The following is a 27,064-nucleotide window of genomic DNA, read 5'->3' on the forward strand; positions in this document are numbered from 1 at the left end:
CTCCTGCACAATCTCAGTGTCTTGTTTATTTATTCAAACAGCAGTACCACACAGCAAAGTTGCTTAAAATGCCTAGACACAAAAACCCCAGAAGAATGTGCCAGTGACCAGAGGGATTTCACTGTGGAAGACAGCGAAGGAAAGAACGGACAACTACACATATTTTGACAGAGAAAAAAAAAACACTCACGCATTTCGGAAAGTAACCGAAAACACAAATTTCATGCAGTATATCAAAAACGAAAGCCCCGGAAAAAAAAACCATTTACATAAAATTCGAAAATAGCTAAAAAATAAGCACCGAAAAATAAATCAATAAAACCCGAAAAACAGGACCCTACCTATAATGAATTAGGAAGCCTAATTCTTGTCCAGTTTTTTAGATAGGGCTAAATAAGTCACAGGTGTAAATACACGTACGCACGCACCGCATGGGTGGTGTCTGTGTACAGAATTTTTTTTGTTCAAAGTTCTTGCAGGGGGACAACTTCTCAAACGTCAGACTGCACACAAAATGTTTGAAAAAACGACATTACAAATTCGTGACAGAAGGGGATATAAAACAGGTGTGATGTAGTCTACTTATATAGAAAAGTCCTGGCACGCCACCTTTTGTACATTTTCCATTTCAATAATACTTAAATACAATAATTCATTTTGTAGTCTGACATCTATAGAAAACATAGTTAAGTACACACAAAGGTGGCGCTCGATAGATCAGACTAGTTATCTTGGTTATGAAGTTCAACAACATCTCTTAGCAGCGTAAGCCAGTCTCTATTGTGCAGAATTAAAATACAGTGTTTAACAAACCAGGAAAGCAGTCCCTAAATCAGTGATTTATATAGCCACGGCACTTGGATCATTAACATATCATTAAAAGGGTTTTACAACTGTGTACCATGAATAAAAAAAAGAGACACACAAGCTTGCAATGTCCTTTATTTATTTGTATTTAATTTTATTGACTACTCTTATCCTTAGATTGGCTGAATTCTTCAGTTCTAGTTGTTGGAAGGTCTGGTAAAAGAGGGAGAAAACATTATTACAATTTGATATTATTAGTTAATACACTTGAAGCCCATGCTTGTTCAGGCACAGTGCACAGAGGGGTATTGATCGACTGAGTGATATAAGCACTTACTTGGCCCATTCAACGTTGAGGATCAAGTGATCGTAGCCGAAGCCCGAAACACCAGCAATGGCTCTAGCAGCGTCTTCACGGCGATGGAAACTGATAAAGGCAAACCCCTGGTAAGGAAACAAAGAAAAAAAAAAAAAAAAAGTGCTTTTAGATACAAATCAAAACGGGTTTCTAAATCTCAACCATCGCTCCAGGCTAGCGCAGAACCAGGGCTCTGACATCACGACCCAAAGTCCAGACCTTCAAGTGCTGTACAGTGCTGGGCAAAAGATTTGCATCATCCTTATAGAATTAAATCATTTTGCTTTGTAAAGTCAAATGAAATCTGCTGAATAATTTTGCGTAAACATATTGAATTGCACACCGCTTTGTAGTTCTCTCTCTATATATAGATATACATATTTTCTATCTATCTATCTATCTAAAATGGATGTATAGTAATTGTTTGGAATTATTTTACTGTTGTCTTGTTATTTTATTGAGTACAGTTTACTCAGGTCTCTCTTTGTATCAGTGCTTCACTATTGAGATGTACCTCTGCTGCCCCTTGTGGGCACCAAGTGAATAAACCAAAACTAAAATTTACAAAACCGGCCGGTTTATACCATGTGTTGTCTCTTTAAACGTCTCTCACCTACATGCACCTCCTTTCCCTCTAGGTCTGTAACATGAGCATCAGTCCGTTTTACTATTTAACACAAACACGCCGCTAGCTTTGCGCTTCTGGGAGGAGGTGCTGCTTTGTGAATAAACAACGTACCTGTCGTTTCTTTTCACCGTTACATCCTGACAACTTTAAAGCCTGTTTAAAATAAAAATCGCTCTTCCTGCAGTGATTTAGAGGACAGATCTCAAACCCCCAGTGCACTGGAGCACACATTTTGAAAAAGAGCTTTGAAACAGACTTTAAAAAGTTGTCAGGATGTTAACAACGAAAATAAAATTACAGGTACTTCATTGAAACAATTGTAGCAATATGTGGGGCCGTAGAATTTTATATTTTTCAGAACCTCGCTGCTTACTCGAAGTGCCCCAACTTACCTTGGACTGGCCAGTGTTCTTGTCCTTGGCCAAGTAAATCCTGGAGATGGATCCGAAGGGGCGGAAGAGCTCCTGCAAGTCCGTCTCACGCGTGTCCTCAGACAGGTTAGTGACACGGATGGTTGCGTTGTCATCAGCTGGGAAGAAAAGAAAGAGGTGACAAGAGAGACAACTAAAGAACTTGGGAGGCTTGTTACCAGGAGGTTCAAATCCCAGCTCAGCCACTGACTCACTGTGTGACCCTGAGCAAGTCACTGAACCTCCTTGTGCTCCGTCCTTCGGGTGAAGTCCTATTGTAACCCTGCAGCAGCATTTGTTCACCCCCTAGTCTCTGTAAGCCGCTTTGGGTAAAAGTGTCTGCTAATAATGAATAGGATCTGCTGCATGGCAACTCACTTTGTAAAGTCGAATGAAACCCGCTGAATAATGTTACGTTAACATAAATTACACACCGCTTTGTAGTTTTCCCCAATTACTTAAACTGAGAAATTGCATACTACTATTATGGCTTCCGGTGGACTTTTGCAATATAATTTTGTAGTTTCTTTGATTATGTTCATATAGTTTTTTTTTTTATTATTATAAATGATGTCTCAATCCTAAAATTCATGGTAATGCAAAACACATGGCCACAGCTGTAGAGCAGCCCCATGTTCAGTCCTATATACAGTGATTGTTACCTCTGCGATTGGGCTGCATGGACTCCCCTCTCCGGGTTGCTCCGTCTCGAAGGCTGGGGGGAACATACTTCCCGGTCTTGCTCTGAGCTGGCTGTGCCGGTTCAGGCTCTGAAACAAACACACACGCTCCAAGGGTTAGCAACTGGCCCTCGTCACTGATGACTTAGTTATATAAATCGATTTATTTATTTGGTTTATCATTTACTCAACAACTGCTGTTCTCTTCCCACCCACCCACCTGGCTTTGTAAACTGCCATTCTTTATTTAAAATCAATATTACTTTTAAATAGAGCTGAAGGAATCAATTACACAGATCAAGCTCTCCACAGGTGGGGGTCACATGACTGGGCTAATTTACCTCCAAGTGAAACAGCAGCTGCTTGGACTGTGTGGAGAACAGCAATCCACGCAGCTGTTTCTTCACTTGCTGTACTCTGAACGGTAAAGTAGCCCGATCAACACGAATGATGGTCAGCACCCCGATTTGTGTCCGAATAATCAATTCATGCAGCCTGGTTTACATTAAAAGCCGACACGTTTTAAAAAGGCACAATCACAGCATTCCAGAAACATCATTTCCAGATAATAAAGAAGGGTACGAGTGAGATACCTGAAGTCTTCTCCTTGTCACCAGTGGTCAGCCCAAGCTGCTCAGCCAGCTCTTTCTGCATGGGCCCCAGCGTATCCTTGTAGGGGCAGCGTGTGGTCCAGTGATCCCCTTTACAGATCCGGCACGACACGATCTTCTGCCCTTTCAGCTTGTTCATGGGGTCCTCCTCTTCTTGGTTATTAAGATCCTATTGAAGACAAAGAGTTAAATCATCATTGCTTTAAAAGCAAGGGTGTCAAAGCGAAGGTGCATTTTTGAAAGCATCAAGTGTAAAAGACCTTGAAACAAATATGAACTGTCGAGTTGAACAAGTAATCAGATCAACGAAGTTAATTGAGAGCTTAAAAACCAGAAGACTCTGCAGCCCTCCAGGACTGGAGTTTAAGTATTTAGGGTGATTTACAGACATCAGTGTAGAGTAGTGGTTAGGGCTCTGGACTCTTGACCGGAGGGTCGTGGGTTCAATCCCAGGTGGGGGGACACTGCTGCTGTACCCATGAGCAAGGTACTTTACCTAGATTGCTCCAGTAAAAACCCAACTGTATAAATGGGTAATTGTATGTAAAAATAATGTGATATCTTGTAACAATTGTAAGTCGCCCTGGATAAGGGCGTCTGCTAAGAAATAAATAACAGTAATAATAATAATAATAATAATAATAATAATTTACTCAAGGATCTTCAACATTGAAAAAGACTCCCAGTTGAAACTTTTGAGGTTGAATTTAACATGCTTCTTTTAGTGTTTCTACATTTAGCTGTAGGAGTGTTTAGCAGTTATAGATGACGGACCTAGGGGGCATTGTCCAGACTATAATATCTTTTGAAATTAGAAAGCCAAGAAGGGCTCCATCTGGTCAGTGCTTGGACCAACAGTGGCAGTAGATATTGGTGTCTGTTTTCTTTATCAAGGACTCATTCAGCTCACCTCTTTGCTTGAAATGAAGGTCATGTAGACATCATCACTCACTGTGGTGGTGGCCACATTGGGGCCAGGAGCATCAAATTCAGATTGCCCAAACTTTTTCCAGTTCTGGGTAAAAAACAAACAAACAAAAAAAAACATACCGTTACATGGTCTGTCTTCACAATACGTACTCAAGACTATTTACTTAAAACACACACACACAACCTACACAAATCGCCTACAGTTTACAAGTGAGATACTTTATCAAACATTTTAAAAGCATACCTTTCTCCTGGCGACCGCTTTGGATGCCTTCCGGGTTTCGATTTTGAATGTTCGGATAATCTGCAACCGAAGCAAACGAGCATTGGTGGGGGGGTTAGTCAATCGGATAACGAGCCCCAATACTGAAGGTATGCATTTTAAATCATTCTCAAAGTGCACATTGTTCCTCGATACGCGCACACCCACCTTAAACCTCTTGCCATCTTCGTCCACCTTGTACTCAATGATAGTTTTGGTGTTTCCTTTAAGAATCTCTTTCGGTGGAGGGAGGGTACCTTAAAAAAAAAAAAGGAGCGAGGCATATCGATAGGAACTTTGAAACCTCTTGGAGCGAATGTTGTATTCTGACAAGCATGACATCATAACAAGTGTACTGCTTTCGTATAAAACGTCCTGAAAAAGTATGTTTTTAATCATTTAAACCTTTTGTGTACTTGCAAAACAAACAAACAAAAACAACATTTTTTTTCCTTCATACATGTACATTTTATAATATTTTCATATCGGTTACAGTGCGCCAGTAACATATTTTGCTATACTTTGTATTTATAATACGTTTATCAATAACACATGTGCGTAAAAATCGGCCTGTTTTGAGAATTTTGCTTTTATTACAAACCTTCATCGCCTTCCTCTTCGACTTGATCGGCCCAGCTGGGCTTGGAACTGTGAAAAAAAAAACAACGTTAAATCAGATATCAGTCAATCGCAACACAAATATAAATATCTGTTTTAATAACTATCTAACTCACTCGTCGTACTCTCCAGACGGCATTTTGCGACCCCGGTCTGCGCGCAGAAAGGAAGATTTCCCCTGAGCAAGAGAAGATCAGTCAATCGCACGATAAGGTGCGGTGCTCTCTTCACAGCGACGCCTGCAGGAGTGGAGTAGCCGTGCGTCCATTTGGTACCTGTAATGTTGAGGTAATATCAACGAAATATTATTAGAGGCGTATAAAAATCAAAACGCGGTTCCTGTGAAGAGAACAGTTCAAAAGTGTCGCCTATATGACCTCTTGATTGCGTTTAATTATAAAATGACAGGGACTTTTATGTAACAAGAACCAGCATTTTAACACTCTCCAGACAGAAACAGACAAGATCTGTACAAAACAAACGATTTTTTTTACCAAAACGCTCCTAATTACCTTGCTCTATTAACTTGAACGTGTAAAACAAAAAAAAATTGTTTTGGAGAAAGTTGGAACCACATCAGTATTGTAATGAATGCGTAATGCGTGTATAGGGTGAAGGCTGCTTAATAGAATCACTGGTTAGCTGAATCAACCGCATACTGTAATGAAAAAAGTTACATCTCCTTAGCTTTAGTGAATATGCACACACCTGCAAAAACAAGTCAAAATGGACAAGACACGGACCTCAGCAGGCTGCAATAAACCCAAACTGACTTCACCTGCCATAGTGCCCTCAAACAACGACAGGAAAAGAGAACGCGCCACACGGGGTTCTGTGAAATTAAATAAACAAATCGGTTGATTAGGGCGGGTTTTGATACTTTTGAACCAGTAAGCCTTCTCTGTTTATTCCTCAGCAATCATAGATGACTTTCTTGTGATGGTTGGCTTTTTGGTGCTTTAAAACAGTTTATCACCAATTTTCAAAACGATTTGCACCCCTGCTTTAATGGTGTGGAAGTGGACGGCTGTGTGTCGCGTGCCTGCCTGTACTAACATCTCCGGTGTGTTGTTTGACTTAACACGTCAATGCAGTCATTTTAATGCATTGCACGGGGAGTGTCAATAACCGGTACTATGCAGCCTCAGGTCAGTATAAAACTCTGTTCAGTCCAGTTAAAATCTACACAGCAGCTGAATGCAGTGTCCCTTTTACAGCTGCAGAAAACAGATGCATGGTTCAGCCGGCACTGTAGCGGGGCTGTGCCGTGTGTGCAGACCCCTGCAAGAGCGGGGTCCAGGGGAAACGCAGAGACGAGGAGGAATTGTGTGCTAGGATGTACAATACTTAAGACGCCGGGGTGCTTTGTAGTGATGTAGTATTCAGATCAAATGAACTGATACGCGCGTGTTATCTGATGATGGGTCTGCTTATGGCTTCAGCTTCCAGGTTTACCGACAACAGTGCAGGTCATGCCATTTGAGAAATGACCACTAGAGGGGGTGTGTGTGCAGCTGTAATTTCTGACTTCTGAAACTGTGATTCTGTATAGAGGTTTTCAACTTACTAACTCACATTTGCAGAGGTGGGACAGTTTCACACAAATTATGCACGATTGTGGGAGAGTGTGGGGATTCACTGAACACACGGGAGTCAGAAAGTTTATTTGATAACGCCTCACAGGCGCCCAAGCTTTATTTAAGGCACAAGGGGGCCCCCTTGTACTGTGAATGAAAACACTAACAATGGTAATTGCGTTTATTATTCGCTGACAGTTCTGAAGCACTGCAAGTGCTAGAAAACAAAAGTAAAATTCAAAACCAAACCATGAAACAAAAAAAGGAAAATAAAACAAAACTACGAACAAAAGGTGCTGCTTCTGCAGCGTCCCGCTGCCGGCCCGAGTTTCCGTGACGCTCTCGGCTCTCTTATTCCCCCACTAGGGCTGTGTGATAAAGCACTACTCCTCTTGTGGCAGCTGTCTTCCACAGCCAGGCTTGCTTGCCTCTTTCTCTCGCTGCAGACACTGGTGTGCTTTGCTTTCTGATTCAGGTTTCCGATCAGAACTCCCGCTGTCGTTCCTCAGAAGCGCAAGACTGAAGGAATAGCAGAGCGTCAGTTTTATTGGTCGCCCCGCCCCCTCAAGACCCGCCTCCCGACCACTCAGAGAGAGAGAGAGAGAGAGAGAGAGAGAGATGCGACACACCCTCACCCAACCTCTCTGTGTCGTAGCCATGTATATGTATATATATATATATATATATATATATATATATATATATATATATATATATATATATATATAGTGTATATATAGTGTATATATATATATATGCTCTGCGAGCACTCTTAAACTCAGGGGAGACGTTTAAGGAGGACTCAGAGATGTTTTGGACTCCTGTAAGTGGATTGTTAGTGCACTGGGCTTGCAATATAGCCAGACAACTTTAATCAATCACACAGGCTCATTCAATTTGAAGTTTTAACCAATCATAGCAGTATTAGTCCTGCTTCGGTTTATTAAATGCTTAATAGTGGAGCAAGTGGTTACAGCCCACTTCAGATCCCAGCTAATAGGCAGTCTGGGTGATCCAATGCTTACAAGTTTAACAGCATTAATACTTCAATATAAATATGATTATCACATGTTTTTTCCTTTAGAGAGAGAGGTGTCTTTTAATATATAACACTGACTCTGTTTGATTATTTCAACCTGGGTTTTAAAATATATTTCCCTCTTAACATCAAAACATTATTTTCAATAGGCGGGCTTTGCTTCATGTATAGATGTGTTTTAACATAATAATACTGAACAAAGTCTGTTAGAAGATACATGGCAAACTTCTAAGTCTATAATTGCAGATCCAGTTATTTCCATTTAAATACAGGCTATAGAAAACAGCTAAATGTAACAGTCTCATTGTTAGCTTTTTAATTCTTAAACTAAGCTTGCCCTCTCTCTCTCTCTGTTTCTAAAAATCCCCTGTTCAAGCAGGTTTCAGACAACTTGTTCTCCTGCCAAGGTTAGTTTGGATTAATATGAAACTCTGCTGTCAGCGCTTTTCCAAATTCACAGCATGGAGTCAGGCTTTAGCCTGATTCAAGAGACGACTCAGACTGGTATCTCTACAGATAAGAGGTCCACATCTCAATTTCAAGCAGCGACCAATTTTATAACATAATGAGGTAGTGAACATTAACTTTGGTTTTCTTGTACTTCTCGTTAGTTAATTTAAAAGTTTATAACAAAGCAGAGAGCCAAGATTCATTTCTCTTATCTATTGGTGTCCAGTTGCCTAGCTCATGCAACACTTTTTTGCTAGTAAAGTATAAGAGTTTATACATAGCCAAGGGTCTTGAATGGGAGATGCAATTGACCAGCAAACCAGCTTTGTCCTTCTTTACTCAGACTTACAATGATATCTATAATAATAATTTCTACTGTTATACTAGAATAAACAGGAATATAGAATCCTACAATATTCTCACAGACTAAAACAGAGTACATTAGAACATTTTATGAACAGTGTGTTTTAACAAAGGAAAACACAAAGTTTGTTCTTCAATGTTTTCATCTTGTTGTTGTTTACACCAACCCTTGCAGCCAAAAGAGCTCAGAGAATGCAGCCCTGTATGTGTGTCCCCGCTGCACACCGTCAAGCTCATTATAAAACTGCAAGCTGAAATCAGGCGTGCAGACACTTCCATTTAAGCGCCTGTGTTGCAGCACAATGCCACCGTTGCCACAGTCCATGTGGTAAGGTGACACGTGCATAACAGTTACAAGTCCACAGCAGTTTTCATCATCACATTTGTACGTGGAGTCTGTTTAATCGCTATAGAGGTGGACAGTCCACAAATAGCCCTCATGCTGTCGAAAACCGATACGTAGAGCAGCGGATGGATGCACATGTTCAAAGTAACCAGTACTTTGCTAACTTGGTAGGCATCATAGATTTTCATGCTGGGGGCGCTGGAGCAGCTATCATCTCTGTTAAACAGGTTAACGTTACGAAGAACGTGGTAGGGGATGAAGGAGACCACGTACAGCACAATGACTGTCAAAATCATCACCCCTATTTTTCTTTTCTCCGCACTTGTAATGTTGTCGTTTTTCCAAACCACCACCAGGATGGCAAAATAGGAAGCGAAAGTAGCCAAAAACGGCAACGCGCACCCGAAGGAGGCCAGGAACAAGCTATAGGGAATATACTCTTTGATTTTATCATGAGTCGCGCTTCCCAGACACTGAGTTTTGTTTCCCTTCTCCTCCGTCATCGAGAAATGGAAGACGGGCGAGCAAATGCCGATCACCAAGAACCACACAGCGAGGCTGACCACCTTCGCGTGTTTGGGTTGCACGTAGCTGCGCATGAAAAACGGATGCACAATCCCCACGTAGCGGTTCAGGCTGATGCAGGTGATGAAAAAGATGCTACCGTATAAATTGCAGGTAAACACGAACCGTTCTATCCGACAGAGCGCGTCGCTGAAGATCCAGTTCTTGTCGTTCGTATAGTAGCCGATTAACAGGGGCAAGGACAGCACGTAGAGGAGGTCGCAAACAGCCAGGTTAAAGACAAAGACGATTCCTGTGTGCCAGTGTCTTCTTTCTCGTGTTAGCATAAGCCATATAGCCAGGCTGTTGCCCAAAAGTGCCACGCAAAACTCCACCCCGAATACCGGAGGCAAAAAGTTTTCTTGAAAAGTAGAATTAATGCTTTTTGTACAGTTTGACATTTTTCATATAAGTAAAATAAGTCAGTAGGAAAAAGTATTTAATTTAATTTAAAACCAACACGTTAAAAAAAACATTTCAAGTTGAGAAAAGTCTTGAAAAACGTTTTCAAGTGCAGCTATTGTTGGATTATTTGGTTATTGAAGCAATGTTACTGTATTTGCATTTCAATATAAACGCAGCGTGTAAGAAAGACAATCATCATACCTCGGAAACGTTTGTTCAGATGTTTAAAACAGTAAAGTCTTTGAAAACGCAACACTTGCTGAAGTACAAACAAACAAAAATCAAACGAACAAACAAAAACAGTTCCCAAAAATCACACACAGGTTTTATTCCGCCTTGATAGAAGGATATGTACGGCAAGCGATCCCAGATCTTTTAGAGAATTCAAAATGAAAAGCAAAATAGTTTTTTTGATGTCCTTTCTTCTTAGTCGGCGGAATTCTGATTCCAATTAACAGGTTTCAATTCCAAAAAAACTCAAACAATCCCAGATTAGAGGTGTGCTTTTCAAAAATACAAAAAAACATTCACAAAACATGCGTTTTGTTACAGTTGAATACGAACAGTAAAATGAATTATTTAGTTACATTCCAAAGCAGCACGTTCTTGTAATAATAGGCATTAAAAAAAATGATAAAATAAAGATAGTCGACCAGGCAGCAAAATTGTATTTGCCTTGTAGGTGAAACAAGAAATGGCGTTGTTGGAAAATAATAATTAAATAATAATAATAAAAAAAAACACTTCCTCATTCAGTTGCAGATCAGATCGGATCAAAAATAATGTGTCTACAAAGTCTGAAACTTTTGTGTTTGTAAATCCAGCGATTCAAGGTCGTATGAGCACCGTAGCTGAAGTTTGGTTGCGTGCAGTCCCCTTTCTTGAGAAGGGAAGGCATGAGTCAGTTGACATGCCCCTGCTTGTAATCGCATTGTGGGGCAAATGGGAGCCACGACTGTGCTGAATTAGAACTGGTTCTGCCGGCTTAAAGGAACGCTACATTCCTGTTTGCATACGCAATGATACTGTTTTAAAAATAGAGAATAGATCATAAGGAGGATATTTTTCAAAACAATTTAAAGCCCGATGCAATACTGTACGTTTTATTGCGGTTCCATGTAAAACGTTACCAGTATACCGAAAAGCACCATACATTTTGTATTTCAGTGTTATTACAGAAGTCATGATAACCCGCTACTGCGCTTACTGTACGCTTACTGTACGTGCTATTTTTATACGTAAAGGGGAGCAGGTGCTAACGCGGTTACAGTTTCTTTTTTTGGTTGACTGTTGCAGAGGCGCTGTCAGTGTATGCCAGGATCGTGTGAAGAGAAACCCTTATCTTGGAAAATCTGCGACGCCAGCATATTTAAAGGACAGGTCAAGATTAAGGATGATAGCAGATCGCTGCGGGCAGGGGAACCACAGACTTGTGGGCGAGATAAGATAAGGCGTGGATGGAGGATTTTAATTTTGTATTTTTTATTCCAAATCCCTTAAATCTCATCGTTCTTTCAAAACACAGTGACACAGATAAGTCAAATAAATCCACAAATTAAGACACCGGAACTGTGTTTGCTAGACAATAATCCTAACCTCTACAGAGGAACATTGAAGCTTTTAACAGATCATATGGGAAAGAATTAGCGCAGAGGAGCCGATTTTGTGTGGTAGCGAATGTTGCTACATTCGTCATCTTATAACACTATCCCAGTGGGCAAAGCTGGTTGCAGTGACGTCGTATTGAGGTCAGATTCCGACGTTGGCCATTGGTCACAATAAGGTTGAATCTTGAAGTTTTTCTGACGTCTAAACCACAACGTTGTATCAGCGTCGCAATCTGAACGTTATAACGACGTCAGAATCATAACGTTGTGATTAGGTCCGAATCTGACCTAAAAAATATTATTATTATTATTATTATTATTATTATTATTATTATTATTATTATTATTATTATTATTATTATTATTATTATTTCGTCATTGATCTGTCGTCTTTTTCCAAGGTAACTTACACGTTTTTTCAAACATTAAAATACAATGTATATTATATACAACATTACACAGTGTAATCTCTATTATTATATATTATTCACTTTGCCACGGGTATGTCACAGGTGCTCGTTTTATTGTGCCAGGGCACTTTAAAATTATACAACCAAAATCTCTCTCTCTCTCTCTCTCTCTCTCTCTCTCTCTCTCTCTCTCTCTCTCTCTCTCTCTCTCTCAAAAAAGTTAAACGCGTAGTAAAAAAATCAAATCAAAAGTCCCAGAGGGTCATGGTAATAACTAGCACGAGCATACCGGTGAACGATAGCCACCTCTTCACCTGTATGACGTCCTGCCGTGCTCTGGCTTTGTCAAGGTGAGGTCTTCACCTTCCAGGTTTACCAACAACAGAGCAGGTCATGTCATGTGAGAAATGACCACTAGAGGGGGTGCGTGCGCAGCTGTAATTCCTGCCTCTTCTGAAAGTGTGATTCTGTATAGAACAGAGCTTCTCAAACTCGGTCCTGGGGACCCCCTGTGACTGCTGGTTTTCATTCCAGCCGAGCTCTCAGTTACTTAACTAGACCCTTAATTGAACTGATAATTTGCTTAATTAGACCCTTTTACTTGTTTTCAGCTCTTGAACAGTTACACAAATTGTCCTTTGAGAAATGCTGTGCGTAAAACAAAAAAGACGCAGGAGAGATTGATGTGAGGTATACTGGGTGTTTTCTCCTTAAAAATAAGTACGAACAAAAAGTAATAACATTGATTTTTGTATTCTGGCCCTGGAATGTAATATCACATGGAAAAGATAATTTCCCTAAACCAGCCATCTCCTTTACACTGTGTTTACTCTGTGTCAAATGATGCTGATATCCGGCAAATCCATCCAGTGTCTGCAATATTTTCATAAAACAGCAACTGAATGGGAGAGCGATTCTATTAACATTCAAGTGAACTGATGACTTTTACAACAAGAAAGTAAAGCTTCAACAAAAAAAGAAGAAAAAAACTGAAATACGTCCGAGATCTACACTATATTTTTTTTTTTTTTTACAATTTTGTGATACATTTTAAATGAATAATAAAAACAGACATATCATACATGTGTGTAGATGTAAAAGCAGCTCCTAGCTCTCTTGTGACAATAAAAGCTGAGCTTCTCCTCTTATGGAGGCTTCTTCTGCATGATTCTCATGTGAAGCAATCTTTATTAAGTTGTGCTGATGGAGTTTCCAGCAGTGGAACACCTGTTTAAATAACCCAGCGTTGATTGTGGCAATTACACAAGATACCTGCATTTGGAGAAGGAACCACTCTCAAAGGAAACAGGTGTGTGAAGCTGAGGAACACAAAGACAGTTTTTCAAGAGCAGTGGCTTGAAACCTGGTTCCAGGACCGGGAGACCTAGTTTGAGGTTGCTGTATTAAACCCCAGGTCTCCCCTGGTGTGCCATGCATTGGCACCGAAACCTGGTCTCCTGAAACCAAGTTCCAAGCCACAAAGTGACTTTGTGTTCCCTCAGCTTTAGTGTGCTTTCAGAGTTTTGCTGTGTGTGTGTTTACGAGTGAAATGTGTGATCAGTTTGGCAAATGCGTTAACAGTATTATTTTAAGCTTTTTAACAAAATAAATTTAAAAAGCTGGTGTTAGCTAAGCATGGCGGTAAACATTTTGTGAATATAACCCTGTGTTTTTTCACATTTTGTTTTTACATATTTCTAAGAATAGACACAAATACCCAGTATAAGAATCCTCTACTGTTAGATGAAGGGCAACATATTTTGAGAAACAAATAATAACAGGACTTGCTTTTTTGTTGTTGTTATATTGCACCCCCTACGAAAGGAAAACAAAAAGTTTGTTCTTCAATGTTTTCATCGCGTTGCTGTTTATACCACCCCTGCAGTCAAAAGAGCTCAGAGAATGCAGTCCTGTATGTGTGTCCCCGCTGCACACCGTCAAGCTCATTATAAAACTGCAAGCTGAAATCAGGCGTGCAGACACTTCCATTTACGCGGCCGTGTTGCAGCTATAAGGTGGCGCGTTCATAACAGCTAGCTAAGAGTCCACTGGAGTTTGCAGCGTCTCATTTGTACCTGTCTGTTGAGTCGCTAGAGGTGGACAGTCCACAAATAGCCCTCATGCTGTCGAAAACCGATACGTAGAGCAGCGGATGGATGCACATGTTCAAAGTAACCAGTACTTTGCTAACTTGGTAGCCATCATAGATTTTCATGCTGGGGGGTCGGGAGCAGCTATCATCTCTATTAAACAGGTTAACGTTACGAAGAACGTGGTAGGGGATGAAGGAGACCACGTACAGTACAATGACTGTGAAAATCATCACCCCTATTTTTCTTTTCTCTGCATTTGTAATGTTATCGTTTTTCCAAACCACCACCAGGATGGCAAAATAGGAAGCGAAAGTAGCCAAAAACGGCAACGCGCATCCGAAGGAGGCCAGGAACAAGCTATAGGGAATGTACTCTGTGATTTTATCATCCGTCGCGCTTCCCAGACACTCCGTTGTGTTTCCCTTCTTCTCCGTCATCGAGAAATGGAAGACGGGCGAGCAAATGCCGATCACCAAGAACCACACCGCGAGGCTGACCATCATGGCGTGCTTGGGTTGCACGTAGCTGCGCATGAAAAACGGGTGCACAATCCCCACGTAGCGGTTCAGGCTGATGCAGGTGATGAAAAAGATGCTCCCGTATAAATTGCAGGTAAACAGGAACCGTTCTATCCGACAGAGCGCGTCGCTGAAGATCCAGTTCTTGTCATTCGTATAGTAGCCGATTAACAGGGGCAAGGACAGCACGTAGAGGAGGTCGCAAACAGCCAGGTTAAAGACAAAGACGATTCCTGTGTGCCAGTGTCTTCTTTCTCGTGTTAGCAAAAGCCATATAGCCAGGCTGTTGCCCAAAAGTGCCACGCAAAACTCCACCCCGAATACCGGAGGCAAAAAGTTTGCTTGAAAAGTAGAATTAATGTTTGTTGTACAGTTTGACATTTTTCATACAAATATATTACAATCTAAAAAGTTCATTTAATTTAAAAGCAAAAAGAAAAATAATAATAAAAAAAACATCATACATCGGAAACGTTTGTTCAAATGTTTAGAAAAGTAAAGTCTTTGAAAACGCAACACTTGCTGAAGTACAGTTACTGCTTAAACAGTTCCCAAAAATCATACAAAGGTTTTATTCCGCGTTGATAGAAGGATATGTACGGCAAGCAATCCCAGATCTTTTAGAGAATTCAAAATGAAAAGTAAGAGATGTGCTTTTCGAAAATGCAAAAAAGAAAAAAAAAACAACAACACATACAAAAATTAAAATGAATTATTTCGTTATATTCCAAAGCAGCCCATTCTTGTAATACTAGGCATTTAACGAAAAATTATAAAAATTATTTAGTTATTTATTAGGAGAAGATTGTGTTTGCCTTGTAGGTGAAACAAGAAATGGCGTTGCTGGTACAGGAGTTGGTATCTTCAAATCGAAAACAGGAAGAAAAAAAAAACTTCCTCATTCAGTTGCAGATCAGCTCGGATTAAAAATAGTGTGTCTACAAAAGTCTGAAACTTTTGTGCTTGTAAATCCAGCGATTCAAAGTCGTAAATTTGGATGCGTGCGGTCCCTTTTCTAGATGAGGAGGGAAGGCGCGAGCGAATTGACATGCCCCTGCTCGTTTATCACCCCCTCCCAGCTCTGACACAATTGCACAACGCCCGACAAAATCTTTGCGTCAGCGCGTATTCCCGATAGGTTTTTGCTTCGCTTTATTTATTTACTCCGCAAAAGCTGCCTTGCTTTGAAAAGCAGGCTGTTCATTGCATACGGATTAGAAAAGCGGTGCTCCATCGAATACCTTGGGGGATGTAAACTGACTGGACTGTCAACGGTGTCTGTTAACGCATGCTACACTGTGGGGGAAATGTAGCAGGCAGACACCGAAACATTGCATTTTTTAAAAATGTTTGCCGGAGACTGCTGTCAGACAACTGGTTTCCTGCTGTCTGCTGGAGCGTTCATAAATAAAGCGAGTCATGCGGAATACACCATAATGCGCAATACGTAGCACATGCCCCTTCGCGTAAACAGACTGTCCCACACGCTGTATAATGTATGTGCAGTTTGTAACGGGGATCGTGTAACGAAGCCAAACCAGTATAGGAGCGTGCACGGCTACAGCGGGGGCAACTCAAGATAAACCACCACCGTGCCGTGCAGTAATCCAACTACGCCAGCTCGATAAAGAAAGAGCACGAACATTATTGTGCCTTATAGTTTAACAGCACAGGTTATTTTAGGAAACAGCAATGCATCAACCACAAGATAGCAGAGCATAAGCAAAGTGGAGTTCAATGCTTTTATTAATAAGATATGCTTTTCACATTTACTCAAACAGAATATATCAAACGGATCCTTTTTTCCAGGGCTTCCTAAGAACAGAGGCATATTAGTTATCAGCTATACAAATTAGACACCATCGTTCACAAGTCAGCATCACAGTTTGTAAAGCACTGAAGGGCACCTAAGCATAAATAAAACCATCCAGAGTTAGTTGCATTGGTGAATTGGAGATGTGGTTGAGGACTTGGTCAACAAAGTGTATTCAAATCAAAATAACTCGGTGCTTCAACTAAACAAAACCACGATTCCTCAATCTCACCTCCAGTAGGGTTCAGATACCGAGCATCGGGCACTTATTGCTATATGAGGATACACACCACCGCCAGTCTACGCTACAGTTCATAAACTTCAAACGCAAAACTCTCGCCCTACCTTCTAATGAAGCTTTATAAAGTATTCAACGACAAACAATTGGACTAATTAATAAATTACAACGCGATGTTCTTACGCACGTTCACACGTGCTTAAAAAAACACATATCAATATAAAATAATCAAAGTGCAATAGAAAAATGACACATCTATAAATTATAAATACAAAATAAAGTATTTAAGAAAGCTTAATCCCGTTACAAATTACCACCCCAGACTATTTTACACAGAAGGTTACACAGAAACAGACACACCCACACGCTCGCGCGCGCGCTTACTGCACATGATATTTTCAAACGGGAAGTGGAACCAGACACCACCTGGAAGTTGGTTACTTATTCCCGGTTCCTTATTTGCGATGTAGTTGCCAAAGCAGCGCGTCCTTTTTCTGTGTGTTTTAAATCACTTACACATCTTGCTCAATTAATATATTGCCACTATTTTAAAAATAATCGCTCCTTCTTAAAAAAAAAAAAAAAGAAAATATTAATAACAAATCTGTATCAGCAGCATTGCGGTACCCTTTATTACCAGCTTGTTTCGCCCCATTTAACCCACCTTAGACGCCTTGCTCACTAAATATCGAGGAGGTTAAGTGATTTGCTTAGGGTCACACAATGAGTCAGTGGGATTTGAATTGGGGATCTCTTCGTTACAAGACCATTTCTTTAACCACTGGACCACACAGCCTCCTATATTATTTTGTTAAACTTTTAGCAGGGGAGTCACAAATTACAAACAGGGTAGAGTACATTCATTTTGATCCCTGAATCTGGATTCTGAAGCTAAGGTCTCTCTTCCCTACACTCTCACTGTATTGGGTGCCTGTGGCTCTGTCAAACATGAATGGAATGCTATCTCAGCCGCAACGGACTTGCAAGGACGTGTCTAGTTTGCAGAAGGGAGAAGTTTATTTGAGATACTGGTGAATATGCGAGCTCTGGGTCCCACGAATGAAGCTATTATTGAGATAAAAATAAAAAGTGGAGTTCTCATTGCTGGGTATTTGCTGTTGTTGCTTGAACAGCTATGGTCAACATCACCTAGAAAATAAACAACATTCCAAATATGCAATGCTAACGATGCAGTGGGGAGATCACTGGGGTATACTGTACCCTGTGAATTAACAATGCCTATGGAGGTATTCCAGTTCAATTGATTTATCCAGGATAAAAAACCATTTCAATTCCAAATCCATTTCCAATTCCTTTTTAAAACCAAAATCCCATTCCCTTTTAATCAATTCCAACACATCATTGATCACAATTGCAATTAGCAGTATTAAAATGAGCTTCTGGCAGTGGCAACAAGACATTACTTCCATTGAAGTCGCTGTTTGTTTGTCAGTTAAATTGACTTCAAATCAAGGTAGGTGAACAAGCTCAGCTATTGCTTATGCCTCTAAAATATCAGTTCCAATTTCTTCAAAAGGAATTGAATAACAGGAATTGACCCCCTTAACCCTGATTGAAATCAAAGATCTCATGCACAGTACACAGAGCCCTATGGGGAGACAGCAGCAGATATCGCCGCAGGCAGTTTTTAGTACATGGTTCAACACTTCATCAGAATTCAGTTGCATCGCATTCTGCAAAGTCTTACATTTGTCAAAGCAGGGGCTGGGAGATTGTGCAGGGCACTTCACATACAGCTGTGGCCAAAAGTTTTGCATCACCTAGAATTTTAGGATTGATTTGTATTTTAGGACAATTAAAATTATATATATATATATATATATATATATATATATATATATATATATATATATATATATATATATATATACATATATATACACACCATTTTTATATTTTATTCAACATCATGTAATTAAAAACAAAACAAAATAATGTTGCAAATGTCTACCAGAAGCCATAATAGAAGTACAGCAGTATTTCATGTTATATTTCGAAATGTCATAGTTTTCTATTTTGGCAGTGTCTCGTTAAGCGTGTGGAAAACTACAAAGCGGTACGCAATTCAATATGCTAACGTAACATTATTCAGCAGGTTTCATGAAGGGAAATTGGTTAATTCTGGGTGATGCAAGACGTTTGGCCATAGCTGTAGGCCTCTCTTCACGGTACGGCATGCTTCCACTGCAGATTCCAGCCCTGGTGTGGGGCATGCTTCCACTGCAGTTTCCAGCCCTGGTGTAGGGCATGCTTCCACTGCAGTTTCCAGCCCTGGTGTACGGCATGCTTCCACTGCAGTTTCCAGCCCTGGTGTAGGGCATGCTTCCACTGCAGTTTCCAGCCCTGGTGTAGGGCATGCTTCCACTGCAGTTTCCAGCCCTGGTGTAGGGCATGCTTCCACTGCAGTTTCCAGCCCTGGTGTAGGGCATGCTTCCACTGCAGTTTCCAGCCCTGATGTAGGGCATGCTTCCACTGCAGTTTCCAGCCCTGGTGTAGGGCATGCTTCCACTGCAGTTTCCAGCCCTGGTGTAGGGCATGCTTCCACTGCAGTTTCCAGCCCTGGTGTAGGGCATGCTTCCACTGCAGTTTCCAGCCCTGGTGTAGGGCATGCTTCCACTGCAGTTTCCAGCCCTGGTGTAGGGCATGCTTCCACTGCAGTTTCCAGCCCTGGTGTAGGGCATGCTTCCACTGCAGTTTCCAGCCCTGGTGTAGGGCATGCTTCCACTGCAGTTTCCAGCCCTGGTGTAGGGCATGCTTCCACTGCAGTTTCCAGCCCTGGTGTAGGGCATGCTTCCACTGCAGTTTCCAGCCCTGGTGTACGGCATGCTTCCACTGCAGTTTCTAGCTCAGGTGTCACATCACTGCTGTTCTCTGAAAGCAGGTGCTTTAACCCCCTCAATTGATGCCCTGTTAGCTTGCTTTATTAACGTGTCTGTGTAAAAAAAAAAAAAAAAACTTGGCTTAGAGAAAGTTGGAACGGCATCAGTATTGTAATGAATGCGTAATGCGTGCATAGGGTGAAGGCTGCTTAATAGAATCACTGGTTAGGTAAAGTACCTTGCTCAAGGGTACAGCAGCAGTGTCCCCCCACCTGGGATTGAACCCACGACCCTCCGGTCAAGAGTTCAGAGCCATAGCCACTACTCCACACTGCTTATTTGGTTTTTTTTTTTTAAAAAAAAAAACAACCCTCCTCTCAATTTACCGTTGTGTCAGACGCTAAAAGGCAGAACATTTGTAGCAAAATACCAACACTAAACCATCTCCGATCTCGCCATCCTCAGGTCATACTCGGCAGAGATCAGTGAAATGCGGCCGGCAGTGTCTGTTGCAGCGCCACCCAGAGGCCATTCACACGAATCTAAGTTACAGGCCTCCAGAGCATTTTTGGGCATATCTGCATGTCAGCGTGAAGTTTTATGAATCTTATTATTATTATTATTATTATTATTATTATTATTATTAAAAAAAAAATGCAGTTTATGTTTTTTAGAAAACAGGCCTTAATGATTTGTTTAATGTTGCGCGTGTGTGTGTTTTCTTTCTTTTTTTGTGCTGGTATTATACAAAGTGAAATACAAGCTACTGTACCTAAATCACATAGTAAAAAGCCAACTCGGAGTTCCGTGACATCTCAAGTGATGTCACTGAACTCCTTCGTGTTTTTTTTACTGTCTGATTGTGTACAGTATCTTGTATTTGATTCTCTATGTTTTGTCCAGAAACCTGATTCAATTTTTTTTCGTGTTTTTTTTATATATTTTTTGAAGTTATTTTAATTCTTTTTTTTTGCGGTAAATAGTGAGACCGTATTTGGGTACCTCATATACCATTACATTACGTTCTGGCGCCAGTAGACATGTTTCATTTGTATTTATTTATTTATTTGTTTATTCATGTGTATTCCTCAGCAATCATAGATGACGATAGTTTCTTATGATTGTAGGCTTTTTAGTGCTTTAAAACAGTTTAGCACCAATTTTCGAAACGATTTGCACCCGTGCTTTAATGGTGTGGAAGTGGACTTCTGTGTGTCGCGTGCGTGCCTGTACAAACATCTCCGGTGTGTTGTTTGACTTAACACGACAATGCAGTCATTTTAATGCATTGCACGGGGATTGTCAATAACCGGTACTATGCAGCACTCAGGTCAGTATAAAACTCTATTCAGTCCAGTTAAAATCATCGGGACACGAGCCCCTCCCAGGTTTACCAACTACAGTGCAGGTCATGCCATTGAGAAATGACCACTAGAGGGTGTGCGTGTGCAGCTGTCATTTCTGACTCTTCTGTATAGAACAGGCGTTTCCGTACGTCACGTGTAGAATATTGAACTGTTTTGCTCCTTTTAATATATGGAGTCATCTATGTGTATAACCCATACAAATAAGCAAAGAACAGAATAACCGTAAGAAACCCTTGAGAGATAAATAATGAAAAAAGTTTGAATATAGCGCGCCTGGTCTGGAACAACAGGTGCGAATAATGTAGAGAGGTGAAGGGAACCTGTATGAACGCTGTGCGGAGGTGCCAGCGTTTTAGAATTAGATGTAATAATCTTATTTTTAGACCCATATATAATAAATAATGTAAATAAACTAAGGTAAACATTTATTTAAAAGGTGAAACTCAACCGCAACAAGCAAATAAAGGGTACATGTGGCCTTACATATCTTTTTTTGCAAACGGATGCACGTCTGTTTCAAGACCTCAGTCTCATTCGCTCTTAAGATAATAGCGATCCCTCGCTTCTCAATATAGCACTACACCAGTGTTTTCCACTTACTAACTCACATTTGCAGAGGTGGGACAGTTTCACAGTACTATGTATGATCATTTCTAAAACCACCTCCCTTGAGAAATACTCTGTTTAAAAGAAAGGATACAGGAGAGATTGATGTGAGCTATGTATTTTAATTATTTCTTAGCAGACGCCCTTATCCAGGGCGACTTACAATTGTTACAAGATATCACATTTTTTACATACAATTACCCATTTATACAGTTGAGTTTTTACTGGAGCAATCTAGGTAAAGTACCTTGCTCAAGGGTACAGCAGCAGTGTCCCCCACCTGGGATTGAACCCACGACCCTCCGGTCAAGAGTCCAGAGCCCTAACCACTACTCCCCTCGTATTTGTATATTGTATGTGTGTTAAACTTCATTTAAAAGGTAATATGGATTTATTTCATCATTGTTCTTGCCCTAGAATGTAATATCACATTTAAAAGATAATTTCCCTAAACCAGCCATCTCCTTTACACTGTGTTTACTCTGTGTCAAATGATGCTGATATCCGGCAAAATCCATCCAGTGTCTGCAGTGCTTTAATAAAACAGCAAATGAACGGGAGAGCGATTCTATTAACATTCAAGCGAACTGATGACTTTTACAACAAGAAAGTAAAGCGTGAACAAAAAAGAAGAAACTGAAATACGTCCGAGATCTACACTATGTTTTATTTATTTTATTTTATTTTTTACAATTTTGTGATACTTTTTAAATGAATAATAAAAAACAGACATATCATACATGTGTGTAGATGTAAAAGCAGCTTCTAGCTCTCTTGTGTCAATAAAAGCTGAGCTTCTCCTCTTATAGAGGCTTCTTCTGCATGATTCTCATGTGAAGCAATCTTTATTAAGTTGTGCTGATGGAGTTTCCAGCAGTGGAACACCTGTTTAAATAATCCAGCGTTGACTGTGGCAATTACACAAGATACCTGCATTTGGAGAAGGAATCACTCTCAAAGGAAACAGGTGTGTGAAGCTGAGGAACACAAAGACAGTTTATCAGGAGCAGTGGCTTGAAACCTGGTTCCAGGAGTCCTAGTCTGAGTTTGCTGTATTAAACCCCAAGTCTCCCCTCATGTGTCGTGCAGTGGCCCGAAACCTGTTCTCCTGAAACCAAGTTCCAAGCCACAAAGTGACTGTGTGTTCCCTCGGCTTCAGGAATGCAATTATGTGTACAGAATTAGAGGGTGGGTTCAAGGTTTTGCTGCAGGTGTGTTTACGAGTGAAATGTGTGATCAGTTTTCAAACGTGTCAGCAGTTGCGATGTTTATCTTGCATGTTTAAAGGGTTTTGCAATTTATGTATTTTTACCCTTTGAGAAAAAATGGAACGCCTTACTTATTCGAAGCTTTTTAACACAACAATTAAAAAAAATAATAATAAAGAAGCTGGTGTTAGGTGAGCATGGTGGTAAATACTTTATGAATATGATCCTGTGTGTTTTTCACATTTGGTTTTTGCATATTTCTAAGAATAGACACACAGATCCAAAGGAAAACACAAAGTTTATTTTCATCTTACTGCTGTTTCCACCACCCCTGCAGTCAAAAGAGCTCAGAGAATGCAGTCCTGTATGTGTGTCCCCGCTGCACACCGTCAAGCTCATTATAAAACTGCAAGCTGAAATCAGGCGTGCAGACACTTCCATTTACGCGCCCGTGTTGCAGTACAATGCCACCGTTGCCACAGTCCATGTGATAAGGTGACACGTGCATAACAGCTAAGAGTCCACTGAAGTTTGCAGCGCCTCGTACCTGGTGTCTGTTGAATCGCTAGAGGTGGACAGTCCACAAATAGCCCTCATGCTGTCGAAAACCGATACGTAGAGTAGAGGATGGATGCACTTGTTGAAAGTAACCAGTACTTTGCTAACTTGGTAGGCATTATAGATTGCCAAGCTGGGGGCGCTGGAGCAGCTATCATCTCTGTTAAACAGGTTAACGTTACGAAGAACGTGGTAGGGGATGAAGGAGACCACGTACAGCACAATGACTGTGAAAATCAATTCCCCTATTTTTATTTTCTCCGCATTTGTAATGTTGTCGTTTTTCCAAACCACCACCAGGATGGCAAAATAGGAAGCGAAAGTAGCCAAAAACGGCAACGCGCACCCGAAGGAGGCCAGGAACAAGCTATAGGGAATGTACTCTGTGATTTTATCATGAGTCGCGCTTCCCAGACACTCCGTTGTGTTTCCCTTCTCCTCCGTCATCGAGAAATGGAAGACGGGCGAGCAAATGCCGATCACCAAGAACCACACCGCGAGGCTGACCATCATGGCGTGTTTGGGTTGCACGTAGCTGCGCATGAAAAACGGGTGCACAATCCCCACGTAGCGGTTCAGGCTGATGCAGGTGATGAAAAAGATGCTCCCGTATAAATTGCAGGTAAACAGGAACCGTTCTATCCGACAGAGCGCGTCGCTGAAGATCCAGTTCTTGTCGTTCGTATAGTAGTAGATTAACAGGGGCAAGGACAGCACGTAGAGGAGGTCGCAAACAGCCAGGTTAAAGACAAAGACGATTCCTGTGTGCCAGTGTCTTCTTTCTCGTGTTAGCAAAAGCCATATAGCCAGGCTGTTGCCCAAAAGTGCCACGCAAAACTCCACCCCGAATACCGGAGGCAAAAAGTTTTCTTGGAAAGTAGAGTCAATGTTTTTTGGACAGTTAGACATTTTTTATATAAGTAAAATAATTTAAATAATTCAGGAGGAAAAAATCACACACAGGTTTTATTCCGCGTTGATAGAAGGATATGTACGGCAAGCAATCCCAGATCTTTTAGAGAATTCAAAATGAAAAGCAAAATAGTTTTTTTTATGTCCTTTCTTCTTAGTCGGAAGAATTCTGATTCCAATTAACAGGTTTCAATTCCAAAAAAACTCAAACAATCCCAGATTAGAGATGTGCTTTTCAAAAATGCAAAAAAACTAAAACCAAATGCAGTACAAAAATGCTTTAGGTTACAGCTGAATACGAACAGTAAAATGCATTCTTTAGTTACATTCCAAAGCAGCCCATTCCTGTAATAATATCAGTAAAGAAAAGTGATTTAGTCCGAGGAGCTGCAAACACCGTATTTGCTTTTAGCAGTGAAACAAGAATTTGCGTTGGTACATTAGCTGTTATCTTCAAATCGAAAACAGGAGACTCGTTAAAAAAAAGAAGTCCTCTTGCAGCTGCAGATCAGATCGGATTAAAAATAGCGGGCCTGCGCAGTCTGAAACTTTTGTGTTTGTAAATCCAGCGATTCACAGCGTGTGTGTGCTGCGCCGCAGTTGAAGTTTGATCTGTGCGGTCCCCTTTCTAAAGGAGGAAAGGTATAGTGCCGCCGCTCTTTTAACACCCCCCTCTTCTGAGACAATTGCGCAAACCCCCGACAAAATCTGAGAGCGCGTTTTCACCAAGATAGGTCCCCCCACCCCCCCGTTCAGCTAATACTCGGAAGCTGTAGCTGTGAGAACGCGCTTTTGTGTTCCACGTTATAACGTTAAAGTGCCATTGTAATGGATTATGGGTTAAATCCACAACTATGCTGAATTATAAAGGTTCCGCTGTTTAAAGGAACGCTATATTCCTGTTTTCCATACTACATGTTCCACAGTGTTTGGATACTGTTGTAAAAATAGATATTTGATCATTTAATTTTAAAAAAAGTCCGACGTCATTTGTGTTGCGGTAGCTGGAGTGTGCTTCTTTTGCAACGTGTCTAAATAAGTGTGTCCTTTATTGTTCAGAGACTTTACTCAGCAAAAGCTACCGAGCTTTGAAAATCAGGCTGATCGTTGCAGAGTTTTAAAAAGCTTTAAGGTTGGGGGGAAGCCTGTGTTCAATCAGTCGAATCTACCACTGGGGATGTAAACTAACTGGACCGTCAACGATGGCTCTGTCTCTGTCCTATAACATGAATGGAATGCCATCTCACCCACAGCTGACTTGCAATGACACGGCGACTAACTACTTTATGAAAGTTTGTAAAAAAAAAATAAAAAACTTTGAAATAAGTCAACAACATAAATTGTCTCCTTTCAAAAAACGTAAATGCTTAGTAAAAAAGGTTCTTGTTAATAAAGCACTAGCACACTGATAAACTCGAATGCTACCCCTTCATGCATTAATCTACTTTGGTTTTGTCAAGATGACTCACAATTGGAATGCGGTGTAAAACGACAGCGTGCCAACGCCTCCCCAAAGTGTGATTCTGTCCTCAGCCTTTTTTTTTTTTTTTTTTTGATTGTGCGGCGAGGTGGAAAGTGTTGGTCAATCGGGCTTCTCGTCTCATGAAGTTCAGCAGCAAACTTTTTCCATCAGCCTTTACAAGATTGAACACACTGAGAAAGACTTCTGTTCATAAACGCTGTCAAAGTTTATTTTCTAATGATGCGGCACAGAGAGAATAATATGTGGGTCAGAATATATTATCACACAAGAATGTCTTGAGTTACTTTTGAGGCGTAATGCATATATTGTGACCCATAATATTATTTTAGATAGTCTATACCTTCTAGTTTCGCTTTGTTTGTGTAAGCTGCTCTCTCTAAGAGAGAGAGAGAGAGAGAGAGAGAGAGAGAGAACATTTATTTTATTGTGGTTTGTATGTAGAGTAATTACTTGAAGTATAGATCCTTTGTATATTTCACACATTTCTGCTGTGTCACTACTAGAAGCCATACTAGTACTAGGATTTCATGTTAGAGTTCAAAATGTCAAATCTTTTCATGAAGTATATGGAAAACTACAAAGCGTTATGTAATTAAATAGGTCATTGTTAACGTAACATTGTCCAGCAGGTTTTATTTGACATAATGAAGGAAAATTGGTTAATTCTGGCTGATGCAACACTTTCGGCCATAGCTGTAGGCCTCTCTTAAGAACATAAGAAAGTTTACAAACAAGGGGAGGCCATTCAGCCCATCTTGCTCGTTTGGTTGTTACTAGCTTATTGATCCCAGAATCTCATCAAGCAGCTTCTTGAAGGATCCCAGGGTGTCAGCTTCAACAACATTACTGGGGAGTTGGTTCCAGACCCTCACAATTCTCTGTGTACAAAAGTGCCTCCTATTTTCTGTTCTAAATGCCCCTTTATCAAATCTCCATTTGTGACCCCTGGTCCTTGTTTCTTTTTTCAGTTCAAAAAAGTCCCCTGGCTCTTCATGCTGTGCAGTATGTTTCCACTGCAGTTTCCAGGTAACATTACTGCTGTTCTCTGAAATCAGGTGCTTTTACTCCCTCAGTGGATTTCCTGTTTAAACCGTCAGCCCCTTGCAGCTACACTTTCCACAGAGCTGCTCAATTATTTGTGGTTTTAGTGAGGTCTGTAAGCCTAGGGTGCTGCCGGTAAATGTATAACTGGAGGCTCGGAGACCTTGCTCGTGGTGGCCTATGCTATGACCCACACGGCTTTGCTGTTGTGCATTTTTCTAAACACATTTAGGTTAATTTTGTATTACATAATTATATTTTTGGCTGTGCGTGAATAAAAATACGATTTATATACAATTGTTTGTCCTGACATGAAACGTTT

The 27,064-nt window shown here is 40.7% G+C and overlaps 4 protein-coding genes across 5 annotated transcripts; all 4 read right to left on the reverse strand.

The window, feature by feature from the left end:
• Positions 1–926: 926 nt before the first annotated feature.
• On the reverse strand, positions 927–5,559 carry LOC117970877 (eukaryotic translation initiation factor 3 subunit G). 2 transcript variants are annotated; one of them, XM_034918667.2, is made up of 10 exons: positions 5,421–5,559; positions 5,288–5,334; positions 4,855–4,943; positions 4,669–4,728; positions 4,405–4,509; positions 3,477–3,663; positions 2,866–2,973; positions 2,186–2,319; positions 1,145–1,251; positions 927–1,020 (listed from the first exon to the last, which is right to left on the reverse strand). In XM_034918667.2, the coding sequence occupies exons 1-10, from the start codon at positions 5,441–5,443 to the stop codon at positions 1,005–1,007; spliced, it is 876 nt and encodes a 291-aa protein (XP_034774558.1). In that variant the 5' UTR covers positions 5,444–5,559; the 3' UTR covers positions 927–1,004. The 2 variants fall into 2 exon arrangements, with proteins under 2 accessions (XP_034774558.1, XP_034774557.1); XM_034918666.2 differs by having other exon boundaries at positions 2,186–2,322.
• A 2,017-nt stretch (positions 5,560–7,576) lies between these two features.
• Positions 7,577–11,415, reverse strand: LOC117970874 (P2Y purinoceptor 11-like). Its single transcript, XM_034918661.2, has one exon. It carries the CDS (start codon positions 10,042–10,044, stop codon positions 9,085–9,087), a length of 960 nt encoding a protein of 319 aa, XP_034774552.2. The 5' UTR covers positions 10,045–11,415; the 3' UTR covers positions 7,577–9,084.
• Positions 11,416–13,066: 1,651 nt separating this feature from the next.
• LOC117970871 (P2Y purinoceptor 11-like) lies at positions 13,067–15,869 on the reverse strand. The gene has a single exon (XM_034918657.2). It carries the CDS (start codon positions 15,055–15,057, stop codon positions 14,131–14,133), a length of 927 nt encoding a protein of 308 aa, XP_034774548.1. The 5' UTR covers positions 15,058–15,869; the 3' UTR covers positions 13,067–14,130.
• Positions 15,870–22,127: 6,258 nt separating this feature from the next.
• Positions 22,128–24,871, reverse strand: LOC117966868 (P2Y purinoceptor 11-like). Its single transcript, XM_059007268.1, has one exon. The coding sequence runs from the start codon at positions 24,213–24,215 to the stop codon at positions 23,262–23,264; it is 954 nt and encodes a 317-aa protein (XP_058863251.1). The 5' UTR covers positions 24,216–24,871; the 3' UTR covers positions 22,128–23,261.
• Positions 24,872–27,064: the final 2,193 nt, after the last annotated feature.

The sequence above is a fragment of the Acipenser ruthenus genome, chromosome 34, assembly GCF_902713425.1.
Source record: "Acipenser ruthenus chromosome 34, fAciRut3.2 maternal haplotype, whole genome shotgun sequence".
Lineage (NCBI taxonomy): Eukaryota > Metazoa > Chordata > Actinopteri > Acipenseriformes > Acipenseridae > Acipenser > Acipenser ruthenus.

Coding starts and splice junctions, on each gene's coding strand:
- LOC117970877 (XM_034918666.2), bottom strand. CDS start 5,443: ATGCCGTCTGGAGAGTACGACGA. Junction 2,974..3,476: donor TGACAAGGAGAAGACTTCAG/GTATCTCACTCG, acceptor TGTTTGTTTCAG/AGCCTGAACCGGCACAGCCA. Junction 2,323..2,865: donor CATGCAGCCCAATCGCAGAG/GTAACAATCACT, acceptor TTTTCTTCCCAG/CTGATGACAACGCAACCATC.
- LOC117966868 (XM_059007268.1), bottom strand. CDS start 24,215: ATGTCTAACTGTCCAAAAAACATTGACTCTACTTTCCAAGAAAACTTT.
- LOC117970874 (XM_034918661.2), bottom strand. CDS start 10,044: ATGTCAAACTGTACAAAAAGCATTAATTCTACTTTTCAAGAAAACTTT.
- LOC117970871 (XM_034918657.2), bottom strand. CDS start 15,057: ATGTCAAACTGTACAACAAACATTAATTCTACTTTTCAAGCAAACTTT.